Genomic DNA, 26,727 nt, shown 5'->3' with positions numbered 1-26,727 from the left:
TTCAAAACCGTCTTGCGACAATATTCTTGCACTAAGAAAACATTCTGAGCATCTTACGACAACGCTGGCTAACGCTAGCATCTAGCATGTAGCTTCTAGCCGGTACAAAGCTAAAGGAATATTACTGCTTTTTCTTTTTAAAGAATTCCAGTATTTATTTATCTAAAATACTTAGCCTACTTAGATTTATAAAGCACTTTTAAATAACTGGAGTTCTGACAAGCAAAGTTAATTGAGGAACCAAGTCCATCTGCCCATCCCATCTTACTACACAGTGAAAGGGAGGCGAAAAATGATCTGACAGAACGAGAGAGTTCTGTCAAAGATTTCAGCATGACGTTTGCATCTGAAGTAAAGATGAATTTATTTGAAGTCTTTATATATTTTTACCAGGAGCGGTGCTAAATATAGAGTGTACCGAACATTACTGAGACAGGACAGGACAGTTTAACCTGACTCAACAGCAGGCTGCCTGATCGACTCAGCCAGTTTTGAGCTTCTTGGCTAAAGTTCGGGAAATGCCGAGCTCTGCCGAGGTTCATGTGCTCACACTCTGGACACCCTGTCCAAATCTCCCTGAGACAATGTGGGTGGATGGGACAGCTGCCTAGCACACTTTCTCAAACATTCTTATCCAAGTAGGAAGAAATTATTTCTGAGAAGAGACCGCAACTGTTGCCAGGTTCTTTTTTTTTTTTCTCCCCCCACGTTTCCTTTGTATAAAAACAGGCGTGTTATGGATTCCACAGGTGGCCTCCACTCGCTCCCACGGCCCTCGGTCAAACCGGGGCAAACTTTTACTTTCGTTACTCCTGAAGTGAGTTTCATCTTTTCGTCAGGACCGGTTTGAATGTCTGTTTTAATATAATCTGTCTTCTGTGTATGATCTGATTCGTGCCAGTTGGCCTTTTTTCATTTTGGGGGGATTTTACACACAATGACTATATTATCAACAAGGAGATGCAGTTTCCTCTTTGCACTCCAGATTATCCAGAATCCTGGTTTCTTCTTATGTTCTCCTCAGTTCAGCCCAGAGGTCTCCCTATGTTGCCACTGCCAAATTGAAGGGAGTCTCTGTGTCGCATCCTATTTATTCCCCAGGGAAACAAAAGGTCAAAAAGTTAGTCATGCTAACCCTAAAGCCACATTAGTTCTGCTATTGCTAAAGCGCTAAGTCTGGAAGCTAATGCTAAAGCGCCAACTTCGATTCACATTTTATCTGCCCTTGATAGGTTATATCTTTAATGCCTTTAGATATTGTATTTGTGTGTGTTTTATTTTATTTCTGTATACTTCTTTTTTGAAATAATGTTATTGGGATGGAAAAAGAGAGAGAACAGTGATTCTTGAGAAGAGGGACAAAACAGGTCCTATGGACAAAGAACAAAATTTGAATAAAATATACACAAAATCTAATTTTAAAAAAAATATCTGACTAAACTAACCTGGGCCATGTCAGCACAACAATGTATGTTTTCCTGGTGTTTGCTGAATAGTTTTGATTTTAAACATTGTAGTAGGTGGATGGTGCCTTTACAATTCCTTGTCCTGGAGCAGAACTCAATACTTTATAATAGTTTAAAACAAATAAAGGAATACTAAGATAATATATTATGACATTTAAGTATAAGTATTAAAACGAATAATTATAAAAGTATTAATAAATTGAATAAAAAAATCATTTTTATATATTTTCCAACTCCATTAAATTTTGTCCCAAGTTTTTGTCAACACAGTCAGACATAAGAAGAATGTAAAAAAAATCAGGCATTATTGGGGGGCATCAGAACTTCTGAGGACCCCATGACCTCTTCCTTTCTCTTCCTTTGCTAAGAGGGCAGCTCTGGTTAGCTTATGTTATCCTTTAGTTTTTTCTTCTGTTTTATTCCTAAGTTGTTCATCACAACCATGATTTGTCAACACCATAACTGACAATTTACAAAATTTTGATGAAATTTTGTGAAATAAATGCTTAATTTTAGTAAACTGTAAATATTTCATGGACCTGATGAGCTACAATATGGCCTCCTTCAGAATAACACCATATACATTGAGGCAGTTTGGCATTTCGTCAACTCCGTCAGATTTTAACCGACAGTATGACTCTTTCAGTGATAATGTTGACAAATCTCACTTAAATGTGCAGTTAATTCATTTTAATGTATTTTACATAAAGGGCATTACTTCACATGTATCAAGTATTTATTTTTACTCACTAGTTTGTCATAACCTTCAGTTCTGTGTCAAATCCATCATGCACTGTCAACTCTGTCAGATGGACTTTATGTTGCTTTTTGTATTAAATAATATTTCTTTTGTTTCTTGAGAAGCATTTGTCTGAGAAGAAATATCAGTAATGGGGTCATTAAAACATAATGTTAGATTTATTTTTGTCAGAAGGTGTTGACAAAGTTCTGGGTCAGGTCCATTAAAAATTTAATTTTCAAAAAAAAATGTTGCAACTGGGAGCCTGCACCTTGGCATCTTTACATTTTCAAAACATTATTTGTCACATTTGTATAGCTACATAAGCTTGAGGAATAATAATTTTTTAATTATAGCTTTATTTTGTCCCACTTCTCAAGAATCACTGAGAATACGATAAAAGGAAACAGAATTGTAAAGAGTCATCATCCCCTTCAAAGTAAAAGCATGAAACAGGGGTCTCAAACTCCAGTCCTCGAGGGCCGCAGTCCTGCAACTTTTAGATGTGCCTCTGCAGCGCCACACCTGAACAGAATAATTAGGTCATTAAGGCTCTGGAGAACTGATCTACACAAGCAGGAGGTCATTAAGTCATTTCATTCCAGTGTTTTGTACCTGTGGCACATCTAAAAACTGTAGGACTGCGACCCTCGAGGCCTGGAGTTTCAGACCCCTGGAAGAGTGCTCAAACAGTTGATGAGCAAAACTTTAATGCAAATGTCAAACTTTATTCAACTGAAAGTTTTCAAAAATTAGCGCTTTGGAAATTTGTATTTAGAGGAAGTCAAGTGCGCTAAACTGTTTCAAAGTTAGCAAAAGCGCTAAGTGAAACATTAGCTCCGCTGTTAGCGCATTAGCATACGTGTGCTCACCACTGTTTACTACGAATCAGAAATTCCTTGAAACTCCAACTACACTGAAGAAGTAAAACACAGGATAGTGTGAAAAAATTTTAAAATTCCCAATATTTTTCACTATAACTATGCAAGAACCAAATTATTTTTCTACATTTTTCAGCTTGAGACCAAGTCAGTGCAATAAAAGATACATTTATTACAAACTTAATAACACATCTTTACAAGGGGCGCTAATGAATATGCCCAGCGATCTAAATCAAATAACAGACCACTGTTTTAGTATTTTTTTTATTATTATTATTAATTTTGTGCCTCTATCTCACTCGCTCTACTTTCTAGCCAACACCCTCACCATGAGAACCTTTCTCATGAGAGGCCTCAGTACAAAGTTTATCACAGAGGCCACTCTCACACACACACACACACACAGAGTACAGAAGGTCACATTTCTGATCAAATCGTCAGAGCCTCTGCTACGCGCCGCTTTGGAAAAAGTGAATTTGTGTCCAACCGATGGAGACGGAGAGAGAGACAAACACACTGAACAAGAATCTGGTTTCTGGCTTCTGTGCTGTATATTCCAGTGGAGGTTGCACATTCCTAAGAAAAGAGCACATGACTATGGTGAGGTGTGTGTGTGTGCATGTGTGTGTGGGTGTGTGTAGGGGGGGATGATAGGAGAAACTATTGTTGAGCTAAATTGTAGCACATGGCTAACAGGCAATCTACATGTAATGTCTGCTTCCTCAGACAAAAGACCCAGCAGCCACAAACATGAGCTCAGGTTCTCCGTCTTCAGACCGTTCAGCAGCAGAAGGATAAACAGAGAGAGCTGAACGTTAATGTTCAGTGATAATCGTCACCAGAGTCGATCTAGGTCAACCAAGGCGCCCAGGAGGTTTAATATTGCACAGACTGCGGGTCCAGAGGGCTGCATGGGCTGGTGTTTAGGAACACCACCGCTGCTTTACTCCACAGGAAACAGGAAGTTGCAGAGGAAGAGACCCCCATCAAAGAGACCGAGAGGCAGCGGGGGCCGGGGGAATGCCACAACAAAACTCCTTAGACAAGCACCGAGTCTTTGACACACCGACTACTAATCTCCCCTACAGTTTATAATGAAATGTTGCCGCATTTAAACTCTTTTTGGTTCTTGGTGGTGACACCAGGAACGTGGTGCGCCGCCATGACGGTGGTGCTGCTGCGTTTACAGAAAGAATCACCTCTGCTAGTTTGTAGGGAACGATGAGCCTCTCGCCGACGGTCACCGTCTTCCTGGTCGTCAGGGCTTCAAGTAGCATTTCCTCTTTCACCTGGAAAACAAACAGTGATGAATAAAACAAGCCCCGACTTTAATGCGTTCTATTTGGATTTGATAAGACAGAAAATAAATAAGCATGTAATTGTTCACCAGTTGCAGCTGTGAGTCTATTGACTTTACTGTTATGTTTCTAAAAGCTTTGCATCAATACTGGTTGACATTGCTGCCCTGCCCTTAAGGAAATGAAAAGCATCTCTGAGCAACAATATTAGCATCTCTGTAAAGGATTCTAGACTGGGCTTTGACTGGTCCGTTCTAATGACGATGCTTTGATATAAACCAGATATGGGCAACTTGGGATCCAGTGTCCTGCAAGATTTTAGACGTTTTCCTTCTTGAGTACCTGAAAACAGAGGCTGAATTCACACCGGTTCCGTTTAGTTCGCTCTAATCGATTTGCATTTCGATTGCCTAGAAAGTCCGGTTTGTTTGGTGAGGTGTGAACGCGTAATCGAACTGATGTAGACCGAAACAGAACTCTGGATCCGCCTATGCCTATCTCTGCCCAGTTGAAGTGCACTCTGGTGCAGTTCGAATCCACATGTGAACGGAAGCGGATCAGAATCCACTCCAGAAGCAGGAAGTGGACTGCAGCGCAAGGCATTCTGGGTAAATACAACCAACCAAACATGTGAGCTAGTGAGAGAAACGGGTCATGGTCATTTCCCAAAGGCAAAAGAGAAATCCAACAACCTCTGAAACCTGACGCTACTTCATTCTTGTTTACATTTTCTGAAGAAGGAAGTTGTGCTCAGCTTCTTCTTCAGAGGTTTTTGTGTCGTTTCTTTCAGTGGTTCTAGGTGCAGCGCCACCACAGGTGAAAGGGGGTGAACAGGTTTTTCAAAGGAATTGAATCATTTGACTCAGTGAAAGAGAACCACACCAGCTAACAATATAACAGATGTAACCGAGTTTACCGGACCATCAGGTGTGAAAACACCCAGATTCTCCCATCTGCAGCTCCTCCAGTGTGGTGAGTAGGCAACATAGCTAAATCGTGATTCTCTTTTAGCTTTAGGTTTTTATCGTGTCTCTATCATTGTGATTTTCACATGAAAGGCCATCAAAGGCAGTTCTTTCCATATCCGTCACCATCGTGACCCTTAACGTCACACTGAGGGTCATTAAGGGTCACATTAACGACCCTCAACCCGAGCCACAGTGCTTCCATCTAATGCCGCTGACCGAGATTAGCCTGCTAGCGCTACTCTGTGCGCACATAGGACAATTGAATGTGGCCTGCGGCGGACTGGGCCCAGACGACAGGGGCCACAGTGGGAGCAGCAGATGTCACCGCACACATCTCCTCTATCAGCAGGGATTATGGGAGAGAGACCAGCTGCTGCTGCTGCTGCTGCTCAGCCGCCGCGTGTTTGTGTGGACACATCTCTGATGTCTTCATGTAAGAGACGGAGTGTGTTGGCATTTTAGTTAACGCCATTAGGGGTCCATTTTGGTGAAGGGGTTTGATAGGGACAGAAGTGGGTTGAGGACACTGGAGGAGTGTATGTGGGTGTTGGTGTGTGTGTGTGTGGAGTGAGTAAATCACAGGGGGTGGTATAATCAGACTTCATTTCACACTGCCTGGTAATCCCTCGGCTAGGAGCAAAGCCTATTCTGCTTGCCGGTGATTGGTCTTTAGACGCTACGTTTCCGAGTTTTTGTTGCCTGGTAACAGGCTTAGCGTTCTGTCATCATCACCACCCTAATAGCTCAACACTCAGGAGTTTTACAAGCTCTAGTTTGGAGGTTTTGTTTCAAGTCTTTCCAAAGTCTTTTGAACTCCTTGAATCAAGAGCAACCCTATATCTCACGGATGCTACGTGTCACCGGTCTGGTTTTCAGTCTGCACTGAAACCATTTTTGCCAATCACTCAACTTCAAACCTGTGATCTAGTTTGACAGCCATCCGTCGGCCCACACGAGCCACACTTCCTCTTCCAGATTTGCCTCCACAGGAAGCAGGAAGTCCAAGTCAACTCCATTTACCTCAGTTTTTTCTCTCCCAGAAAGAAAAAAAAAGCCCCCTGGTTCACATCCGCTTGACACATTGAACCAAAACGGACGACTCGTGAGTTTTAAGTTGCAGAAAACAGCCACTTATCCCACCCGGTACCAGGCAAAACGCCCCAAAAATAAACCCATAATGTAACAATAGAACACCCTGCCTGCTCACAGACAATCTTTCTACTCTTATCCTGAATTAGAAGATGGGATTGCGCATTAAAAAAAAAACTAATTTCAATGTTGATTTCACTTTGTTGTGTTTCTAAGGGATAATTCTTGTTTTTCCATGTCAGTACAAGTTATAATGGGGTTTTCTCAGGTCAGGTTTGGTTAACAGCTCGGAGCAATATGTGAAAAAAATCAAGATGCAACCAGTTCTTAAAGCTCAGGATACATGTAAAGTTGGCTTTGGTTGTGATTGAACAAAAAGGATTGTCGTACACCAATCAATCAGCCAGTGACTGAAACTTGACAAAATGCTGCTGTATTTCAGTCAAGCATAGCAAAAATGGGGAAATTTCTGTTGTCATTCTAGTACAATGGTCATTAATCATAGTTCAAAGAAAAATATTAGCTTTTGTTTTTACTTCTGATGTTTTTCTTCTTGTTTCACTAATAAATGTTTCTAGATAATTTAACATTTTTTACTATAAGACAAAGGTCACCTGAGTGAAAAGAAAATGCAGTTTTCATTTATGAAAAAGGAAAAAGGAAATCCAAACCTAGTGGGCCCTTGCTGCAAAGGCAAACCCAATACCTGCAGTATTGGTTGACTGTAGTCAACAATTGTCTTAAAACATCCCTTCTGTAAAATACCTTACAAAACAAATTAAAAAGAAAGCCTCCCTCCTGACTCTACGGCTTCATAATGCATCTGTGAGCGTCATATTCTCAACGGTTGCTCGAAGCGAGCTCCAAACGTCTCGAGGGGCACGGCGCGGGCCCTCGCCTCGGCGCGGGCTAACAGACGTCTAAATAAGCTGGAAATCAAAACCACCGGCCGCTGATCATGTGGCCGAGACATGTGGCTCGGCTTACGTCAACGCCTCTCTGGATCTCTGGAGAGAGAGAGCGGGGGGAGTCAGAGAGTCCAGTCTGGATGCTGGGACCCTGGCATGCTCTCCGCAGTCAAAACATCCCCGCGGCGATGTTGACAGGCAACGCTCGGCACACTGCTTTGTTTGGGACTCGACGAGCGCGTCCGGCCGCACGCACACACGATCTGCGTGTGTGCGTGCGCGGTCTGATCTCAGCGTCTCTGCGGCCCCACAAGCCACAGAGACGTGTAAACACTGTGCGGCCCGTTGGGCCGGGCCGGGGCGGGAGCTGTTTTTTCCGTCCTGCGGACAGATAACAGGTCTGCAGCAGACTAAACTCACACAGCAGACTGATTAGCTCGCAAAAAAACAAACAAAAAAAAAAAACAACGGTTGCTAAACTGAAAATCATCAGGTTTAGAAAAACAACAGAGGGATGAAAGGAAGCGGATGAAACAAGCGGAGAGAAAGAGGAACAGAGCTGAGACTCTTTCAGGAGGAGCAGGACCTTTAACGGCCGGAGCTGCTTTACATCTACAGCCTCGTTATGAGGCGAGAGGAAGAAAGGAACTTCACCTGAACTTTTGTTCTTAGAAAGAAAAATGGCGTCTGCTGAGGAAATGATGGCTGCACTTTTCCAGGAATACAGAGGTTTAGAGCAGGACTTACACTGCTTGATGGTCATCACCTTACGCCTTACGACTACGGATCAACAAATTAAAATCTAGAAAGCGTTTCATGCTGTCACATTCAGAGCTTGGCGATTATTGTTCATTTTTGGTTACTTAAAGCCTTTTTTCCCGTTCTTCCCGTAGGAACACGTCTTCTTTCTGCTAATATTAGGATTGTATCCTCGTAATTAAACAATAATAGTTGTAGCCTGGCCCTAATGCTCCATTACACAACTAACAGAAAACGGTGACTGAAATAAAAGCCCCTCTTTGAAAATGTTTTCCATCATTTGTACTTTCTTTTTAGAACTCCCCCTCGGAGTAAAGGATTCAGCCTCCTTTACTCCGATACCCCTAAATGAAGTCACATGTAACCAGCATGCCTTCAGGAGTCACCTAATTAGATATCCAACTAAGACTCTGCAGTATCACGTTCAAGAGGACGTTCTCTGACTGCTTCCTTTCAATCTCACTAATCTGAGATTGCAAATAAATAAATAGGCAAAAACAAAACAAAACAAAAAAAAATTCTGCCTCTCGATGTGCAAAGCAGGAAGAGGGAAACCACAAAAACACTTGCAGCTGTGAGAGCTACCAAGGGTGATTCTACAAACTAATAAATCAGATGGGGGAACGCGTACGCAAGGCACATTCTTCCTTGTTCACTCGTGTTTTGTTTTTTTTAAACATCGTGTGTTAATTTCCTTCCAATTACGCACCGTGTCGGTTTATCACATAAAATCCTAATAAGCCAGACTGGGAACGGTGGACAGAACGAGTTCAACCCTGTTGTAGACTTAAAGCAAAACAGCCATCTTTTAGTAACCAATTATTCTATGGGTTATTCTGACGACGTTCGGAAAAAGATTTTTTTTCACTTTTTGCAGATTTTTTTTATTAAACCACTTAAAGCTTTTTAGTACAATATTAGAAAAATGCATAGCTTCTTGGATAGTTTTGGTGTAATTAGTGTTGTTTTTTTTAGCAAACAAACTTTTTTCCAGAAAAATTCTGAAAATTATGGACGATTAATCGTTTACAAAATTAGTTGATTAATTACGGTCAATCATTTCAACCCTATCTTAAAGTAATCTATAATCAGTTGCTCAAACATTGGCAAAAAAACCCTTTAAAGCGTGTTAGCAGCTGCTATCAGTGCCTGATGTTTTCAACAAGTGGAGTCAAAGATAAGCTTGATGTTCGCCTGCAGCACACTCAGAGAGGCCGTCTGAAAACAACATTTTGTGAAATCCCTGGATGTTCGGGACCTGAAGCGCCTCTTCATCTCTGCTCCCAACAGTTTTGTTATTTAAAAAAAAAAAAGAAGAAAACTCACACGTTCAGGTGGTAAAATCACATTCAAGCAGCGTTCAACAACTGCAGCAGAGCAGAGGTGAGACGCTTTTAGATCAGACTTTATTTAAGCCAGAAGATGGGGTGGCAATTTTTTAGGGGCCACTAACAATTAAATTTTTTTTTTTTTTTTTTTTAATGAATGCATGTTTTCAAAACATTTTTCTTAATATTGAACTCATGGGCAGATATCAGGTGAGTTATATTAATATTTTGAGATCGTTATGAAGAATTTTTTTTTTTCTTTCTTGATTTCTTTGGGCGATTTCTTCAGGAACATCAGAGTTAATGGCTAAAGGACATGTTAAACTTACCATGCATCAGTTCACATCTATTGATGTATACAACTACCTACTGATGTAATGTAATTTGCATTTGTAAGAGGATTTTTCTTTAGTGAATAAAGCACCAAGACCGGCTCAAGCCCACATTCTTATAAATCCGGTTATAGGTGTTACATTAAACACAGCAGTGAGACAAATAAGTATCTTGTGCATCTAGAATGTTTCTGAAGCAGTGAATGTCCTAACATTATGTACTAAACCAAAGCATTTCCAATCTGCATTTGCTGACCTCCAGCAGCTCCGAGACGATGGGCAGACCCTCCGGATTACAGATGTCGATGGAGTCGTCCCTGTAGGTCTTCTTCTTGTAACGGATGTTCCCCAGGTGCAGGATGGCGGACAGCAGGGAGAAAATCCTGACAAGAAATACGCCTTTTTGTTATCGCTTGCAGATCGTTCCCAGCTCAGCAGATCTGTCCTGCTGAGTTAGCGACGTAAGTCGAGGAGAGGCCGTAAATAAAGCGACACAGGCTGATAGAAACGTATGGGAGGGTTACGGGTTGATTTAATGTCCTAACGGGTCAGCGGGGGTCACGCCTCAGTCTTACTGTTTGCGGGTGGACGGTAGGAACCCAACCATCTCCATGGCCAGCTGCAGCCGCTCGAAGTCATGCTTCAGGTCTTCTCCCTCCACGGTGAAACAGTCCTGCTGGTGTCGGGAGGAAACATGCGAAGACAAAAGAGCAGAAGAAGACAGAGATAGAAATCAGCACCCGCAGCATTTGGAAAAAAACAAAACAAAACAAAAAAAACTGGGTTGGGCATTTATTTTATTGTGTATCATTTATCGTGATAACAATTTTGATTTATCGTTAGGATGAATTCCAGTTAATGTTTAAATCCCTCAAAACTGTCTGTATTGTGGGGATTGTAAGATTTACTATTTCTTTCCAGTGTTTCTTCATGGAAAAAGTTTGAAAATATGATTAAAAACAGTCACTGTCTGCAGTTTAGTGATGCAACTCATGCTTCTTTATGTGAATGGTGACCTAGAGAAGCATATTACAAATGGTTATGTTGTGGGGTAATGACTGCAGCGTCATGCAGTCACCAGCTGCGTTTCCATTACAAATGTGCACAAAACTTTGTCAGCATGGCGCTAATGTCGAAAAACACAATTTCACAATTACAGTGTTTCCATTAAATGAGAAGTGAGGTTGAAATCACATATGAACAAGTCGTGGTGTCATCTTCCAACTACTTCTTGTCGTCTTCTTTGTCATTTCTGCCAGTAGTAACATCTGGTTGTTGATCGTAAAAACTTTATCAAAATTTTTTTCACAATCAGCAGTCAGTTGATCGACGTGTGCAGCCTGGACAGCAAACAGCTGTACCAGCATGTCACAATGTCAAGGAAAACATATTATTTCCAAAGTTCATCTCATCTGTAGAGCAGCAAGCCACAGCTGCACAAATGGGGGGGAAACCCTGGATGGTGAACACGAGCGCATTCCTGGGCAATCACGAGACTCTGATATCATACAGTCTTTGTTACCAGGGTTGAGATGGAGGAGAGAAGCCATCCGTCCCATCCTGAACAATGTCTGAGGAGTCCACAGATTCAGGAAGTGTCCTCATGCAGCGTCTCCTCAGGCCCTCTGCTCGGTCAGCTTCTCCCTGCTCCCAATTGCGAGCCTCTCCCAGGCTGTAATTAGCACATACCACAGCGACCGGACGCCGACGGAAGACACAGGAACCTATAATCCACACTCTGGAACCCTCTTCCACACTTTACTCTCTAACGCTCCTCTCCCTCTCCTCCATTGTTTTTCTTTGTCCCACAACGACTGCAGGGTCCGGGGGGATGAGGGGGGTTAGCTTCTCCGGTTAGCTTCTCTGGTTGCAACAAAAGGTCTGCGGAGGCTTCTGGCAAAACGGCAGGACCCGGGAAAGACGAGTTTTATAGCCGCCGCCGGTTGTTTTCGACCTCAAACACCCAGAATGGCACAATGTGATGCATTGATGGAAGTTGAGATAATAAAGATCAGTTTTGGCAGCCTCAAGGGAATACTTTGGTTAAAACCAACATTTTAGCTATTTGGGGTTTAAAAAAAAAGGAGCGTACAGAACAGACAAGAGTCTTGTTTAAAGCAAAAATATTATTGAGACAGACTCCGTTATTCCTATTCATTATACCTAATTTAATGTCAGTAAAACAAGCATACATTGCTTTTTAACCGATCACAGTGATATGTCAGCATCAGATCTACATCTATAGAGCCTCGCAGTGGTATTCACACCCCTTGAACATTTTTTCAATATTCCATATCACAGACAAACGTAAATGTACTAGATTAGGATTTTATGTGGCAAAGCAATACAAAGGGAATGATTCATTGTGAAGTGGAAGAGAATTTAAATATGGTTTAATACATTTACAACAGCAACCAATTCCACCATTGTCGGCTGCCGGACAATGATGGAATCCTGTTGCCGGATTGAAGTTTTTCACCATTCATTTTTGTTTGGTGAACATCAGTAAACATCAAATTTTCAAGTCTTGCCACGATGCCCAGTTGAAACAGGTCTGGACTTTAACTAGGGCATAGTAAAAGGTGAACACAATTTGATGTGAGGCAACGCATTGTAGCTTCTGGGCTCTTGTTGCTCTAACTCGCTGGCTGGTCTGGTCGGCTTACGTAGACAGTCATGTCTTGGTTTGTCTGCAGTTGAGTCATATTCCTAAGTATCATTTTCCTTCCACTTCACTTTGTGTTGATCTATCTCAAGAAAATCCATTAATAAAAAACATTTAAGTTTGTTGTAACATAGCGAGAAAGTTAAAGGGATGTGACGATTTAGCCAGGCGGTGTAGGTGTCACAAATCATGACTCCATCATCATTTGAGCTATAAAAACACCCAATCTGTTTTGAAGCAAATACAGCATGCCAACACATCGACCAGACATTTCACACCACCAAGTCAGAGACGGCCAAACAACCCCAGAGCTACCACAGCCACCAAACACCCGTCATCAAAAAGAAACATCCAAAATGTTTGGTCTTTGGGATCTTTGGGCGAAAACAGTTTTTTGTTTTTCATTCCCGAATGTTTATTTTCTATTTTTGCTTCCAGATCTGTGGCATTTTTTGTGCTGATTGACTCTATGCTGTGCATTCAGCACACAGTGACCAGTAGGAGAGGTCAGAGGTTAAACAGGCCTAGAGAGGGAGTTGGTCAGATGATCAGACAGGTGGCTTAAGAATCTGACAAACTTTCTATGCGGGTGTGTGGTAGGATCTGTGTGAATACGATGGCTTCAAGTCCTTGAACAGTGGGGGACACAGACAGAATGAGGTCACTCAAAGGCCTGTATGAGAGCAAGAAGCAACAAACAGCGAGGGGGGTCGGTTGGGGAGAGATGGACAGACTCACTAAGACTGAGATACGTGTTTTAAAGACATCACTTTGTTAAAGAAGGTAGCTGCACAGCAAAAGGACTGTTCAAAAAACATTTCATTGGATTGAATAGCAAAAGACTTAAAAAGAAGTCAAACAAAACAAAAATCTCTTAAAAACCAGCTATCTCTACAATTACTCCTACAACTACTTCAGTAACAACAGGCTGCAAAGACCTCTTAAGATTAGAAACATTGATGGAAAATTGTTCCTTCGCCTGCACACATAATTACAGACGTTGGTGTGGTATAACCCCTTCCCATTGGGAAGTGGCCTTTGCCTCTCGGCTACTGAAACTTGCTCTCAGAGCGTGGAATGTCACCTCTCTGGTAGGGAAGGAGGCTGAGCTGGTGTGTGAAGTTCAAATATAGTCTGACTCATCCTGACACGTGCATCTCCTCAAGAGCAGTTGGACACTCTTCCACTTTGGGGTTGCCCTAGCTGAGGGACAGTGGCATACTTATTGCCCCCATCTAGGCACCTGTACATTGGGGTTCACCTGGTAAAAGAGGAGAGTTTGTTGGGCACTCCCATGTTCTGCTGGTTGGACTTCAACACTCAATGGCAGCGAGGTCTGGTGGGGCATCATTAGGTGTTGCCCCAGCAGACTGTCCACGGTGGAGAAGGTTTGCTGCTGGCCTCAAATCGGGACAGAACTGGGCAAAAATCCGGCAAGGCTCCGAAAAGATAAGATAAGATAGGATTTGCCAAGAGTTCCTTGAGGTTCTGGATGTAGTGAGGTCTGGGTAGTTCCCTGGAATCATACTCTAAAGCCTCAAAGGCAAGGTTCAATTAGGGGTTCTTGAGGAAAATCAGCCAGATATAGTCTAGACCAGGGGTGTCAAACTCCAGTCCTCAAGGGCCACTGCCCAGCAACTTTTAGATGTGCCTCTGCTGCACCACAGTTGAACAGAATAATTAGGTCATTAAGGCTTTGGAGAACTGATCTACACAAGGAGGAGGTAGTCAAGCCATTTTGTTCAGGTGTTTTGGACCTGTGGCACATCTAAAAAACTGCAGGACAGCGGCCCTTGAGGATTGGAGTTTGACACCTGTGGTATAGACTCTGATTCAGGAGGAGTAGTATGTTTTTTGTCCTAGCCTTAGAACCCTGGGCCAGTGCTGTACCCTAAGAAAGGTCCTGGAGGATCCATGGGAGTTCGCCCAACCAGTTTGCGTCTATCTTGGGGATTCGAAAGCTTTCAGCCATGTCCTTTGGGAAGTCCACTGACTCCGCCAATATCATTGACTCGCAATGTTTCTAGTCGCAGCCAAGGTGTTGATGGGACCCGTTGCGGTGGCCTCAATCTTTTGCAGAAGATATGACTCCGTCAGATTAGTCAGATCTTGATCTCTGGCTTTCCCTGGAGCAGTTCGCAGAAAGAGTGTGAATCGGCCAGGAGGAGAATCAGCACCTACAAGTCTGTGACCACGATCCTGAGGTGGAAAAAGGCAGAGTGCCTCCTCCGAATAAGGGAAGAAACGGTGCTGGAGAACGATAGGTGGAGAGGTGCCAGCAGTGCACAGCAGTTTTAAAGTTTGATCCTGCATTTTCTGGTGACACTAAATTACAACACCAGTTACAAGCTCATATTTAAATGTCAGAAAGCTTTTCACGGAGCCATGTAAATGGGATGTTTTTATATGTTAAGAAGGATAATAGTTTGGATAGTTGCTCAATTATCTTGATACTTTGAGTTGAATCCACTCCGCTCTTCACTGAACTCCCACATTCAGACATTAAGTCCCTTTATAAGAGAAATTATCACTATAAAACTCGAGGTGTTTATGGTAACAGTCTATTCGCATAAACGCAGCATTGTTTAACACTACTCTGCCACAAAACAAGAAATGTTCGATTCAAACGGAAAAACACTTCCACAGAAATTACTCGAACCGCTCTTGCAGCAAAAACTGGCTGAGTGTGTTCCAAACGTCTCTCATTGTGCCAATAAACTGCTGAATTTCCTCCTTCCAGCTTCAGCTGCGAGGTGGAGAATGTTCCACGGGAGGAACCGACAAACACGAACGGCTGTTTTGCTGCAGGAAATGTTACGACGCACTCCAACTTCTGCAGCTTGTTTCATTTTGAGCTGACGACTGCTTTCCTGGAGGCCCACTTTAAAGAGAATTTCATTCTCTCTTTCATTCTCTTCTTAAGGAGAATTTCATTCTCTTTAAAGTGAGAGAATGAAATTCTCTCACTTTTCTCACTTTTAATTCTCTTTAAACAAAAACAAAGAAGCAATATTATAGCCATCATTTTATTATTAAGCTCATATTTATTTACTGCCGATTGATTTACGTTATTCTTCTTGGGAACGGGTAAGAGCCTTGGATAAAAGAGAAGTTAAAAAAAGAAAGAAAGAAAAACAGTGCGCACAATGCCAAGGTCAAGAATAAAATGTGGTGAAATTGGGAGTCGTATTTGTTCGGACCAATTCTCATGGCTCGTGTGTTTGCTCAACAGCACAGTCGGAGGAACATAATCTCCCATTAGGCGATACCGAATCCCTTAAACACACACAACAAATCCCGCTGACCAAACATTACACACTTCATCTTAAGGCTAGCAGGACAGTGGCGGAGAGCAGCAAATCGGCGAACACACACACACACACACACACAGAGAATGGACCCAGACCACACACTTTGTAGGGAAGTTTCCAGACGTGAAGCCGGTAGATCAATCATGTTGAGATGGTGATGTCCTCCAATCAGAACACATGTCAAACTTTAGATCCTCATCTAAATATTAGCAAAACGTTGTAATTCTAGAGAGTTTTTATTATAATACAGAGTCTTGTTCTTGTCTTTTCTTTGTTTACTCTGTACAGAACCACTTCCCTCAATGGTTTTCCTTTAAAAAGTCTGTTGTTGCTTTGAGAGGGCAACAAAGATCACTATTTGTGTTTTTTTAAAAATTCGTGCCAAGTGTTAAAGTTGAGTGTCGGACACCAAGCAATCCTTTACTCGTAGTGACATCCTGAAGCTTCCCTACAAAGATGGCCGTTTCCGGCTTTGGTGTCATCATCATCAACCAGCAGCAAATCATCCAAAAGCTTTGTTTGAAGGGATTCCTTTTCATTTACACTTTATTTCACTAACTGTAGAGATGCACCGTGAAATCAGAAGATCATCAGCACTAACGGCCCAGAAATACAGAAAATATATTTTTTAAAAGTAACATAAAAACCTTCCGATCAGTCAAGGCAGGACAAGGCTAATTTCTGGAAAGCGCATTTTCCACAGTTAGGCAATTCTAAGCACTTTGCAGGATAAGAAGGAAAATAAAACTAAATCATTACATTGCATTGGCAAAGTAAAGGAAAACAATGACAGTTTGACACTTTATAGCGTTCCAATTGTTAAAGGAACTCAGTGTTTCGGCCCTTTTGCAGTTTTTTGGAAGTTTGCTCCAGATCAGAGGAGAATAAAAACTGAATGCTGGTTCTCCATGTGTGGTTCTGGTTCTGGGAATTCCGAGAAGAGTCGGAACCAGAAGACCTGAGCAGTCTGGAAGGTTGATACGACGACAACAGGTCTTGCATATCATAAATCAGCCCCAAATTCGGATCGGTGCATCTCTAAGTAACAGGGACACAGACGTTTCGTCGTGTTCTCGTAGATCTACCAAAACGGTGACATTACAAGGTATCCTTTCAAACATCTTACAGCACATTTAACAGAGCCAAGGCCAGGCTGCTTCTAACTTCGGTCCGGTTCGCTGAAAGCAGGCGGGGTGTGGGCAGCCAGGAGAGACAACAAGACCAGGACTGGCACCAAAAACCCCACTGAAGCATGACACACCCATAAACACAGACGTACACAAACAAGTTGGCGCGATACTGACCAGCTCAGACTCATAGAAATTGTCCCAGTGGAGTTTGTGTGGTGTCTTTGTCATCTGGAAGCAAGGCAAAGTGGATTAAAACAAAAGCAAAAAACCCCCCCAAAAAACGAGAAAGAAACACCAACAACTCCTGCAAAATTGTTTTGTTGTAGGGAAAGTTTTTAAATTTTGTGTGAATTAGAGAAGTGACCGGACGTCTCGGAGGGACAGCGGTGCAGAGCAGCAGTGATCACATCAGGACTGATGGAGATGGACACGGTGTCAAAGAGGCGGAAGTTTTCCGACACCCGGCGTGGTGCACACAAACTCAGACGGGTTTATAAACACTCATCACCGACATGGATGTTGTAGGGAGTTTCAAAATCTGAAGTCAAAATCTGAGACTCAGCAGAGCAGCCGGTAGCTCTGGAGCGCAGAAAGTTTACAATATAAAAATGTTAAAAATGTGCTAGTGTTGCATCAACGTGGCTCTACCAGTTTGTTCAAGTCCAATACTGTATAATAACACAGATCAATTACCAACAAAGCTGCTCTAAATCACATTTTTCCAGATTTTCTGCTGCTTCTGTTGCCGAAAACCAGCCACATTTTAACAATCAGCTGCTTTTTAAGAGAAAGTCTTTATTTATTTATCTAATTTTTTCCCCTCCTTTCCTTCTTTTTGCAAACACATCAGTTTACAAAAATCAAAGGCAAGCTTCGGTGCGGTCACTTTGGCTACATTTACATGTTCTCTGGTCAGCGTCAGAAGAGGCATAACGCCTTAAAGACTTTCTCTAGTCCTACTTTTAAAAGGAAAAGAAAAACAGTCCAGCTAAGTTCAAACATCACAGAAACAAATAACTCTAGTCAGGAACGAGCTCGCGTGAAGGATGCACCGAGGAATCACGTGGCATGGAAGGATCCTGGAAGTTCAGTCTTTACTCCCGCTGCCGTTACTCAGCAGGGGTTTCCTCTGACAACACTCTTCGGTGTTAGCGCTGTGACTGATTGAGAAATCTCAAAGCTAGTTATTTTCAGTAGCAAAGAAGTCAGCAGAAGCAGGAAATGTGCAAGAAGCTTTTAAAAAGTCAACTCTGTCTTTGTTAGAGACAAATTTCTTTCTTCTCCTTCAAGCTGCTACTTTGAAACGGAGGATAAAACTCGAGCAAATATCAGGAGAGGAGCCAGTTATAGAAAAATGGCTCCTTTGTGTTTTTTTGGGAGATTCCTATTACATTCTGTTGGATTAGAAATAATTTCCGACCTTTCCCCACAGTAAAGGTAAAGATTAGTTAGCTACATGTTGAATGTCAGCTAGTTAACTAGTAAATCTGCACCTTTACTTTTTAACACAATATTCATAAAAAGCTATTAAAATCGCTAATGTCATCTCGGTTGTTAAACACAAAGCATTGAGAGGTGGTTGCTTTAAAACACAAGTCAAGGATTTATCACAAAAATGGCGGCGCAATAGGCGGCCGGTTCAGATTACAACCAGATTATTATAATTAATTATTTGTATTTGACTCCATTTAATCCGGCGGTGAGGAGGGAAAGCACTCGATGTGAATAATGTAATCGTGAAACCATGGTGACTTCTGGCGCGCTCGACACACAACTGAACAGGCACCAGACCGACTTTCACAGTTTTGCAGTTGCCATGGAAACAGGGCTGCATGTAGGCATAGAGGAAAGGGTGGGGGGGTTGCAGGGATTAAAGGAGAACTGAGAGGGACAAAATGATTTTTTTATTTTTTCAAAGAAGTAGAGGGACGAAAGATGGACAAAAAAAAAAAGGTTTTATTTCTCTGTTGCCGCCGTGGTAAATTGCAGTTCTGTAAGGAAAAGGGAGCTGCCAGCACACACAGATGTACTGGAGAAAGATGCACACATTATGTAGGCTTCTGGCATATGTAAACACACACACACGCCCACAGAAATATGAACACACAAACAGACTTCTGGAACCAGGACTTGTGAGCGATGAGACGTGCTCCAGTTTTGATAAATGAGTAAACAGGAGCCAGTAGAGAGACATTCTGTTTCATTTTCTGCATTTTCATCACTTGTACAAATCAAGATCCATTAATATGGAAATCTGGTGATTTTTTTGTTTGTTTGTTTGTTTCTGTACGTGTGTGTGTGTGTGTGTGTGTGTGTGTGCGTGTGTGTGTGTGTGTGTGCGTCTGTGTGTGAGTTTGCTGACCTGGTTAAGGTAGTGGTACTCCTCTGGTTTGAGCAGGTGGAAAGCCTTCCTCTCTTCCTCACTGGCTCCAGCCAGCAGGTAGTAAAACACGTGGTAGTTCCTGCAGACACACACACACACCCCCACACACACACCCGCACACGTTACATCAAATGACATCTTCTGCTGTTGATCTTTGGAATAATTAGAAAAACCAGGCGAAATACGCCATTGTTCACTTTGAAACAAAAAGTGCAACACATCATGTGTATCAGTTAGACTTTTTGACATCGCTGCCTCACATTTCAAGTGAAACAAGGCGCTGCAGAGCATCCGGGTCGGAAGCAGCGACTTGTGATTATCCAGGACGACGTGCAGTGAAAAACTATTTTATTCCATCTGGAAATGAACTTCAAGTCTTTGCTTCAAGCTAATAAACATCCTTTACACCCGACCCGTTAGAAATACGTACAATATTTGACCTACAAATATGTTAGTTTGCTAACTGTGCTAACAGGTTAGCCTAGTTAGCTGGTCAGATAGGCTAACTGTGCTAAGTTAGCCTTAGCATAACAAGATTTAGATGCCCAACATTTAAATCCTGCTTCATTGCAGAGCTGTGTAACGCCAACTGTTCTCTTTCAGCGATCCACAGAGACAGACAGCTCTGTTTTTATTTGAAGTAATCGTTTTGTTTTTACACAGAAGTGTTTAGAGCTCTATGGAAGAAATCGGATTTGTTGCAACTTTACAAAATTGGTATGTTGGAATCGGTGCACCTTTATTTTTGACATAGTTATTTATAAAAACACTTTTCACATTCTGGTGGAGAATTCAACACAACAAGAAATTGTTGCTTTTAGCTACAAGTCCAGTCCATTATCAGTGAATTCACATGCTCACAAAAATGGCGGCGCAATAGGCGGTTTGGTCACATTGCAAATAGATTTCTGTCTTTATAAATACTAAGATATTTAGGTATAAAATGACAGACGAGATGCTCTGGTTCTCTCTGAGGGATTTTTGAAAGATCGTGCTAACAGCAGTGGGATAATAACATACACATGACGTTTATATCTGTAATTGTTGAAGCTGTTCCTTTGTGGAGATTGGCAAGTGTGGCAAAAAAATAAAAAAATTCAAGGGGAAAACACTTTGTAGTCATAAATTCATTCTCTGCAGCCAGTTTATCCTGACTTTATTAATAATACTCCAGAAGGGAAAACCTACAAAGTATGCCGACTGCAGACAGAACCTTCATTTTCCAGTGTGATGATGTACTTGACCCAGTTTCTGACGGCAGCTTAGCCTTCGCCCTGATCATGTCCTCCCCAGTATTTGTTCTTTCCATACACTGGGGGTCACTCAGAGGCAATGTGCGAAAGACTTAAGATTTAAGACAGTTTGCAGTTTATCATCCCATCGCTCGATCCCCTCCCGACCTGTGTGCGAGGTCCCGTCTCCCGTTTCCACCCTATCAATATGGCTACCACGGCCTGTCGTCGAGGTGAAACAGAAACCCTTCACTCGGTTGGGGTTAGAGTTATTTGTTGACCTGTGGTAAAACATGGACACACAGCTAGATTCCCCAAAGGACGGCTTACTTTCATTGTGATTTCTGGACAGCTGAGGGTGACACGGAGGTTATGTCATCGTGTTACCTGGAGGAAAAACGACTTCAGGGACGTGAACACAGGTGGTGCTCAGAGCGCCGGAGCTGATTTAGCCCGAGACAAGCTTATGTTTGAGTGCGTCCAAAGTAAGTGGAAAACTGTTCAAAGTTATGTCACTTCAGCTAACCTGGAGATTTATCAAAAACACTCTTTTTATTTTTTTCTGCTTTAAAAGCGTCTTTTAAAGCGTACTTACAGTTTTTAGAAACAAAGTTAAAGATTTTCACGAAAACTATCCAATTTGTTTCCCATTTGTTTACAATAAGTAATATATAATCTTCTTCTATTGAATGTCAATGAGGTTAATGTCGACAATCACCACCTACTGGCGCCAGATGGGTATTGCAATCCCGGAAACCACAGAGTCACAGATTTGTAAAATAAATACAAACAATTATAAGAGAAAATCAGTTTCTGATTTGATTTTGTGCACAGACACAACTTGGTGCCTGATCATTTTAAAAACATATCAGTTTTAGTCTTCACCCTGATGAAAAAGACGAGGGGCGTTGAATTCGCTCACCTCTCGTTGTGCTCCTGGTACACCAGGCGGGATTTCTCCAGCAGATATTTCTCCACATAAGCTCTGAAAAAAACAAAAACACAAAAAACCCCAGATACAATTAACAGAGTCTGGATAAATTGGATTATGTGATAAAATTGCTGATTATCTGATTAGAAATCAAGCTGAAAATAAAAGAACGGATTGTACTGTGTAGATTTTTTACACACCGGTGAACTTTGATGCCTGTTAGCCTTAGACTTCTTCTACTGTCTTTGCATAAAGACACGACAGTGAAATTAGTAATAAAATGTCATCGCTTCGCCACCGGTGCTCCGTCGAGGCTCGTTTCAATCTTCTCAGATTAAAAATATCTTTTGAAAATAATCTCTAAGCATGCTTTTTACTAAACCCAAATTTTAATAAAATTGTGCACTGCTTTATGTTGGTCGATCACAAAAATCCCAATAAAACACATGGAGGTTTTTGTGGTTTCCTTCCACTCTTACCCTCTGACGGTGCCGCTCTCCTGGTAGTTGACCTGGATGAATTTCCCGAAGCGGCTGGAGTTGTTGTTGTGCGCCGTCTTGGCGTTCCCAAAAGCCTGTGCAGGAAATAAAACATTGGGTTTTTAAATAAAAAAAGTGCTCAAGTGACACAGGTAAAGAATCCCAGCACGGCTCTGTCTTCATTCAACCAACACAAGAAACCAGAGAAATGATCTTTAAACCGTAATATTCAGACGTCAGGAACAGTGAATATTTATGTGATAAATGAGAGAAAGGCTACCAATCATTACACTCCATCAGAGGTCAGGAGGTGCAGGAAAAGGTCTGGAGACACACACACACACACACACACACACACACACACACACACACACACACACACTCTGAGCTGCCAAATTCCTGCGAAGGCAAACGGAGCGCAGCTGAAAACAGACACAGGCGTTCCTCATGGTGGGCATTTCTGCTGCGACGCAGACCAACGGAGAGAGCCCATCATTACGGGCCCCTGGGGGACTCATTCGTATTCTCGTTAGCAGAGCAATGGGGCCCGCTGGGGTGAGAGACGACAACGAGAAGAAAGAGAAACGAGGCGAGGGGAAAACATTATCTGTTGGGTATAAAAGCTTTGAACAAAACAGCAGAAGGAAGGAAATCAGGGCAGGAATGGAGCTGGAAAACAAAGAGATTTAATAGACAAACGGAAAATATAAAGAGAAGAAAGTCAGAAGAAAAAGAACGGGGGGAGGAATAAAAAAAAAAGTTAAGAAGAGAACCAGAAAAGGCACAACTTTAATAGGAATACAAGCGTTTTGGCATCAAAGATGATATAAACCTGGCCTTCTGCCTAAATAACAAGCAGCAGAAACACAGAGAGGCTGGAACAACTCGGTTAATGAAAGGAAAACCTGCCGCTGAATCCAGCTTTGATCTGATTCATTACCAAGGGAAAATAATAATAAAACCCTGGAGAACACCAGCAGAACCTGACACACATTCAGGTCAACAAAACAGGTGACAGAAACCAAGGAAATTGTGAGGACCACGCATGTTCTGTTTCTAATCAAGTTTTTTCTTTTTGTTATTATTTTTCTTACTACTTTATTATTTCTTACATTGTTATGTATTTTTATTGATTTGGTATACTTTTTGTATTTCTTGTGTCATTTATGATATTGTTTTAATTTGTTTGCTGTGTGCAGGAAGGATCTCCTGTAGCAGACTGTATCACAGCAAATTTGAAGAAGCCTCTGACCGAAGACGGTCTCATGACGAGGATGCTGAATGTTTTCCATAGCTTTCTTGATTTTATGTAAAATCTTTCTAAATATCTTTTTTTTTAAAGCAATCTTATCGCAGATTTTGTAAAAAAAAAAAAAATTATGACATTGTGAAAATTCATTTCTCTCTTCTTTTTTTTAATCTGAATATCTGTGGTCAAGCTGACCTGAGATCGACAAACTCAAACACAAACATGGGATCAAAAAGAGCAACCAAGGTGGAGCAACCATCCAAAATGAAAAGCCAAACTCAATCACCTCTGGATGCAGGAGCCCCTCTGTGGCTAAATATCTCCATTTTTAGTTTCGGGGAAAATCCATTTCCTGAATTCATCAAACCACCGCCGGCTCGGTGTGTGAGCCCCTAAGTAAAAACACGGACCTTAAAGAAACGCGGCCCATCGCGCACGTGCGCCGCTGTAGCAGTGGGTCTGTGTGCATTCTCTGCGAGTGGGAAGGAGATTAATGAGGAGGGCGGCAGAGCCTGGATGATTTAGAGTGGAGCTCTGCTTCATGGTCAACACCTGCTGTGACCACAGCGCAGGAAAACACACACTGTGTGTGTAGGCTCAGGGTGAGGAACATCCCGGGAGCATTCAGGAGTTTGGAGGTCGGGACATTGATGCTTTCTCCTGTCCTGAAACTCCATGTTTCCAAAGTTTATTCAAGGGCTATTAAAAAAAGAGAAGGTCCGTCTGAAAGCATCATCACCTAGAGCTGCGTATTTCTGTCTCCAGTGGGCATCACAGAGTGAACACCTGAGACAAACAGTCATGTCTTCACAACAATTCAAGGAGGGAAATTTAAGGTGTTTTCACACGTTAGTCTGATATACTCTGTTTGATTGGGGACGAAAATTGTAACATTTGGTACATTTTCAGTTGGTGTAGTTCGCTTTCACTCTGCTCTGGGTCAAATGAAAAACTTCTTGAAAAACCTGTTCCCCTCCTCACCTGTGGAGGCGCTGCACCAGGAACTACTAAAGAAAACGTCATGAAAACCTCAGAAAAAGAAGTTGAGTGGCGTCAGATTTTAGCCGTAGAACGATTTATTTTATGTTTGTGGCAAAAACACCACTAGCCATTTAATGCTAGGATGTTTGTTTTGGTTGTATTTTCCCAGAATGCCCTGTGTTGTAGTCCTGCTTCCTGCTTTTGGAGCAGTCTCCGGTCCGCACGGTGTTCACGTAAGCCTTCAAACCGAACCACAGTTCACTTCAGCCAAACCAACAGTTGGGTTTTTAGGCGGACCAGAGTTAGCCTTTTTGGTTCATAATAAACGCAACAATGACCCTGGTCATCTTCTGTTTGGTGAAAATAAATCAGAACCATAAATCTGCGACTGAAGAGTAAATGAATGGATTATCTCGTGAAAAAAACAAGAAAACTAGAAATCTTGGCAGAACTAACAACCTTCATAGTGCTTTTTTTTTATACATCAAGTGGTGCAGCAACAGCATGTCGTCGTTTTGGTTTATTTAAGACATGAAAAAGACAGAACACTTAAACCTGTGATATGCCAAACTAACTAGCCTCTTATTACAACCCAGATGTGTTCATTGAAACTTAATCTGCGCCAAGCCTGTCGTGCGGCACAGATGTACAGATGACTCCCATTTAAAAGTGGCTCGTCGAGCTGATGTGACACGTAAAAACCTGCATGCAATAAGGAACCGTCTTCCAAAGAAACTGCTGAGATAGATATTGTACATGAGAAGTTTGATTTATGCCTGCTCCCATGCCTCGAGAAAACAACCAGGAACACGAAAGGCCCGAGGGGTGGATGACATTTCTTTTTCCAAACATTTCTAACCCTTGAAAGACTCAATAGGTTTTTTTTTTAATGTTTAAAATATGATTTTATGCCACAAACTAAAACAATCCTACATTTGTGGTGAGACAGTATCTGAAATGAAATACTTATAGGTGTTAAAAATAAGTTTCTATCAACGCATTAAAGATGCAGATGTTTTTAATGATCCAAATACATTGCACCTAAAGGCATAAATGTGTCATGAAAATGCGCCCGTCTCCTAATATTTGCATAAGAACCTCACACCGACGTTATGCTAATGTATGCAGCTTTTGTGCTGGTATCGCCCTGAGGGCTCTTTCCACGCTGTCACATTACGTTAGCCTGCTGTTTCCTCCACAGCTGCAGAAACCCGAGGTCATCATCCTCAGGAAGCGAGTGATGCTCAAGTGTTAGAGCTTACAGGACAGGGGGACCCAGACAGAAAACATCCCCTTTTATTAGCATTAGCAGGTCGGCTTTGTTGGGCTTAAATATTAATATGTATCACCTGGTTTATCCTTCCTCTGCTTCACCCTGTTTCATAGTCATTTCTGTCTCATTCAGCTGCTGAACATCCCTGCCCTCATAAATCTCTATGATACTTTGAGAAACTACTATGTGTCCAAACATCTGCTTGGCTAGCTGCCTTTAGCATGTAACAGGGACCTCAGAGCAAATGTACGGTGTTTTATGGGACTCCTCCTTACACTCTATGTGGATATGGGCTGAATGGTGTGAAAACTATACAAGCGATTCCCACCACTCTCACCAAGATTATATGTTTCACATCTTCACAGTCTACAAGCTAAGCCAATGTCTGTTTAGCCGCTAACCGCTACTTAGTTACCTGAGCAAATAACTAGCTAATACTAGAGAGTCGCAAGAGAAGAATGTTAAAAGCTATACAGTCATATATTCAATTAATTATTCTTTCCAAAGAGGCCTTTTTGTCAGATTAAGGCAAACGTAAGAACTTTTTTCTGAAACAAGAAACGTTTTAACTATTTGTGCCCCCTGTCCAAAAGGAAATGGGACTTCAAGGGACTTTTTTTAGTTTTTGCTAGACGGGTTCCAGAATGAAAAATTTGAGTGAAAACGCCTCTTTTGTGAAAATGCTAATGTATTAGCCCAACCTTTAACTTGCCTAAAGCCCAAACATACATAGCAGTGATGGTGGATTACTTGTTTGACGTCGTGCTACAACTGCTGCAGAACGTCTTTATTGCTTCACTTGCACTTTGTTATTCACAAGTCTTGTTTTCTTTATAACCTTCATGGTCTGCAAGTTAAGCCAATGTCTGTTTAGCCGCTAACTGCAAGCTAGCAAATATTAGATTAGCTTATTTTATATTGTTGCTCCATAGAGAGAATAATAATAAAAGTGATACAGTCATGTTTAATAAATGATTAATTCCAATGAGGTGTTTTTGTCAAATTAAGGTCTGTCCACACAATTTTAAAGATTTTTTTGTGAAACAGTAATGTTATTAGCCGTTTGTGCCTCTTGTTCACACAGACATACCATTTCTGGTGACCCTAAGCAGTTTTTCCTCCCCTCCCCAGCCCCACAAAATAGGTGTCAATGTGAAAATCACACCTTCTCTGCTGTTTAATTACGCTGTGATATTTATACGCAGGCTTATTATGCTTTTGTTTTCCAAATGTATTTATAAGTTTCAGCAAAATTAACATCAATACTCAAGACCAAATTTTACAGCCGCAACCTAATTTTGGTCACACTCGGTTTCTTTAGCTAG

The 26,727-nt window shown here is 41.8% G+C and overlaps 1 protein-coding gene across 16 annotated transcripts in view; it reads right to left on the bottom strand.

The window, feature by feature from the left end:
• The window catches only part of LOC114154305 (unconventional myosin-IXa-like), a 144,472-nt gene that overhangs the window by 48,720 nt on the left and 69,025 nt on the right, over positions 1-26,727 (bottom strand). For 11 of the 16 annotated variants that reach the window (XM_028033283.1, XM_028033340.1, XM_028033326.1 and 8 more), the window contains exons 3-9: positions 21,900-21,994; positions 21,412-21,474; positions 19,237-19,336; positions 17,049-17,102; positions 10,344-10,444; positions 10,025-10,151; positions 4,286-4,375 (exon numbers count right to left, since the gene is read on the bottom strand). In XM_028033283.1, coding sequence (XP_027889084.1) covers positions 4,286-4,375; positions 10,025-10,151; positions 10,344-10,444; positions 17,049-17,102; positions 19,237-19,336; positions 21,412-21,474; positions 21,900-21,994 — 630 coding nt within the window. The remainder of the gene's footprint in view (positions 1-4,285; positions 4,376-10,024; positions 10,152-10,343; positions 10,445-17,048; positions 17,103-19,236; positions 19,337-21,411; positions 21,475-21,899; positions 21,995-26,727) is intronic. The other 5 variants (XM_028033310.1, XM_028033405.1, XM_028033411.1 and 2 more) reach the window with 3 other exon arrangements.

The sequence above is a fragment of the Xiphophorus couchianus genome, chromosome 2 (genome assembly GCF_001444195.1).
Source record: "Xiphophorus couchianus chromosome 2, X_couchianus-1.0, whole genome shotgun sequence".
Lineage (NCBI taxonomy): Eukaryota > Metazoa > Chordata > Actinopteri > Cyprinodontiformes > Poeciliidae > Xiphophorus > Xiphophorus couchianus.
This window is presented reverse-complemented; position numbering and strand designations above follow the sequence as displayed.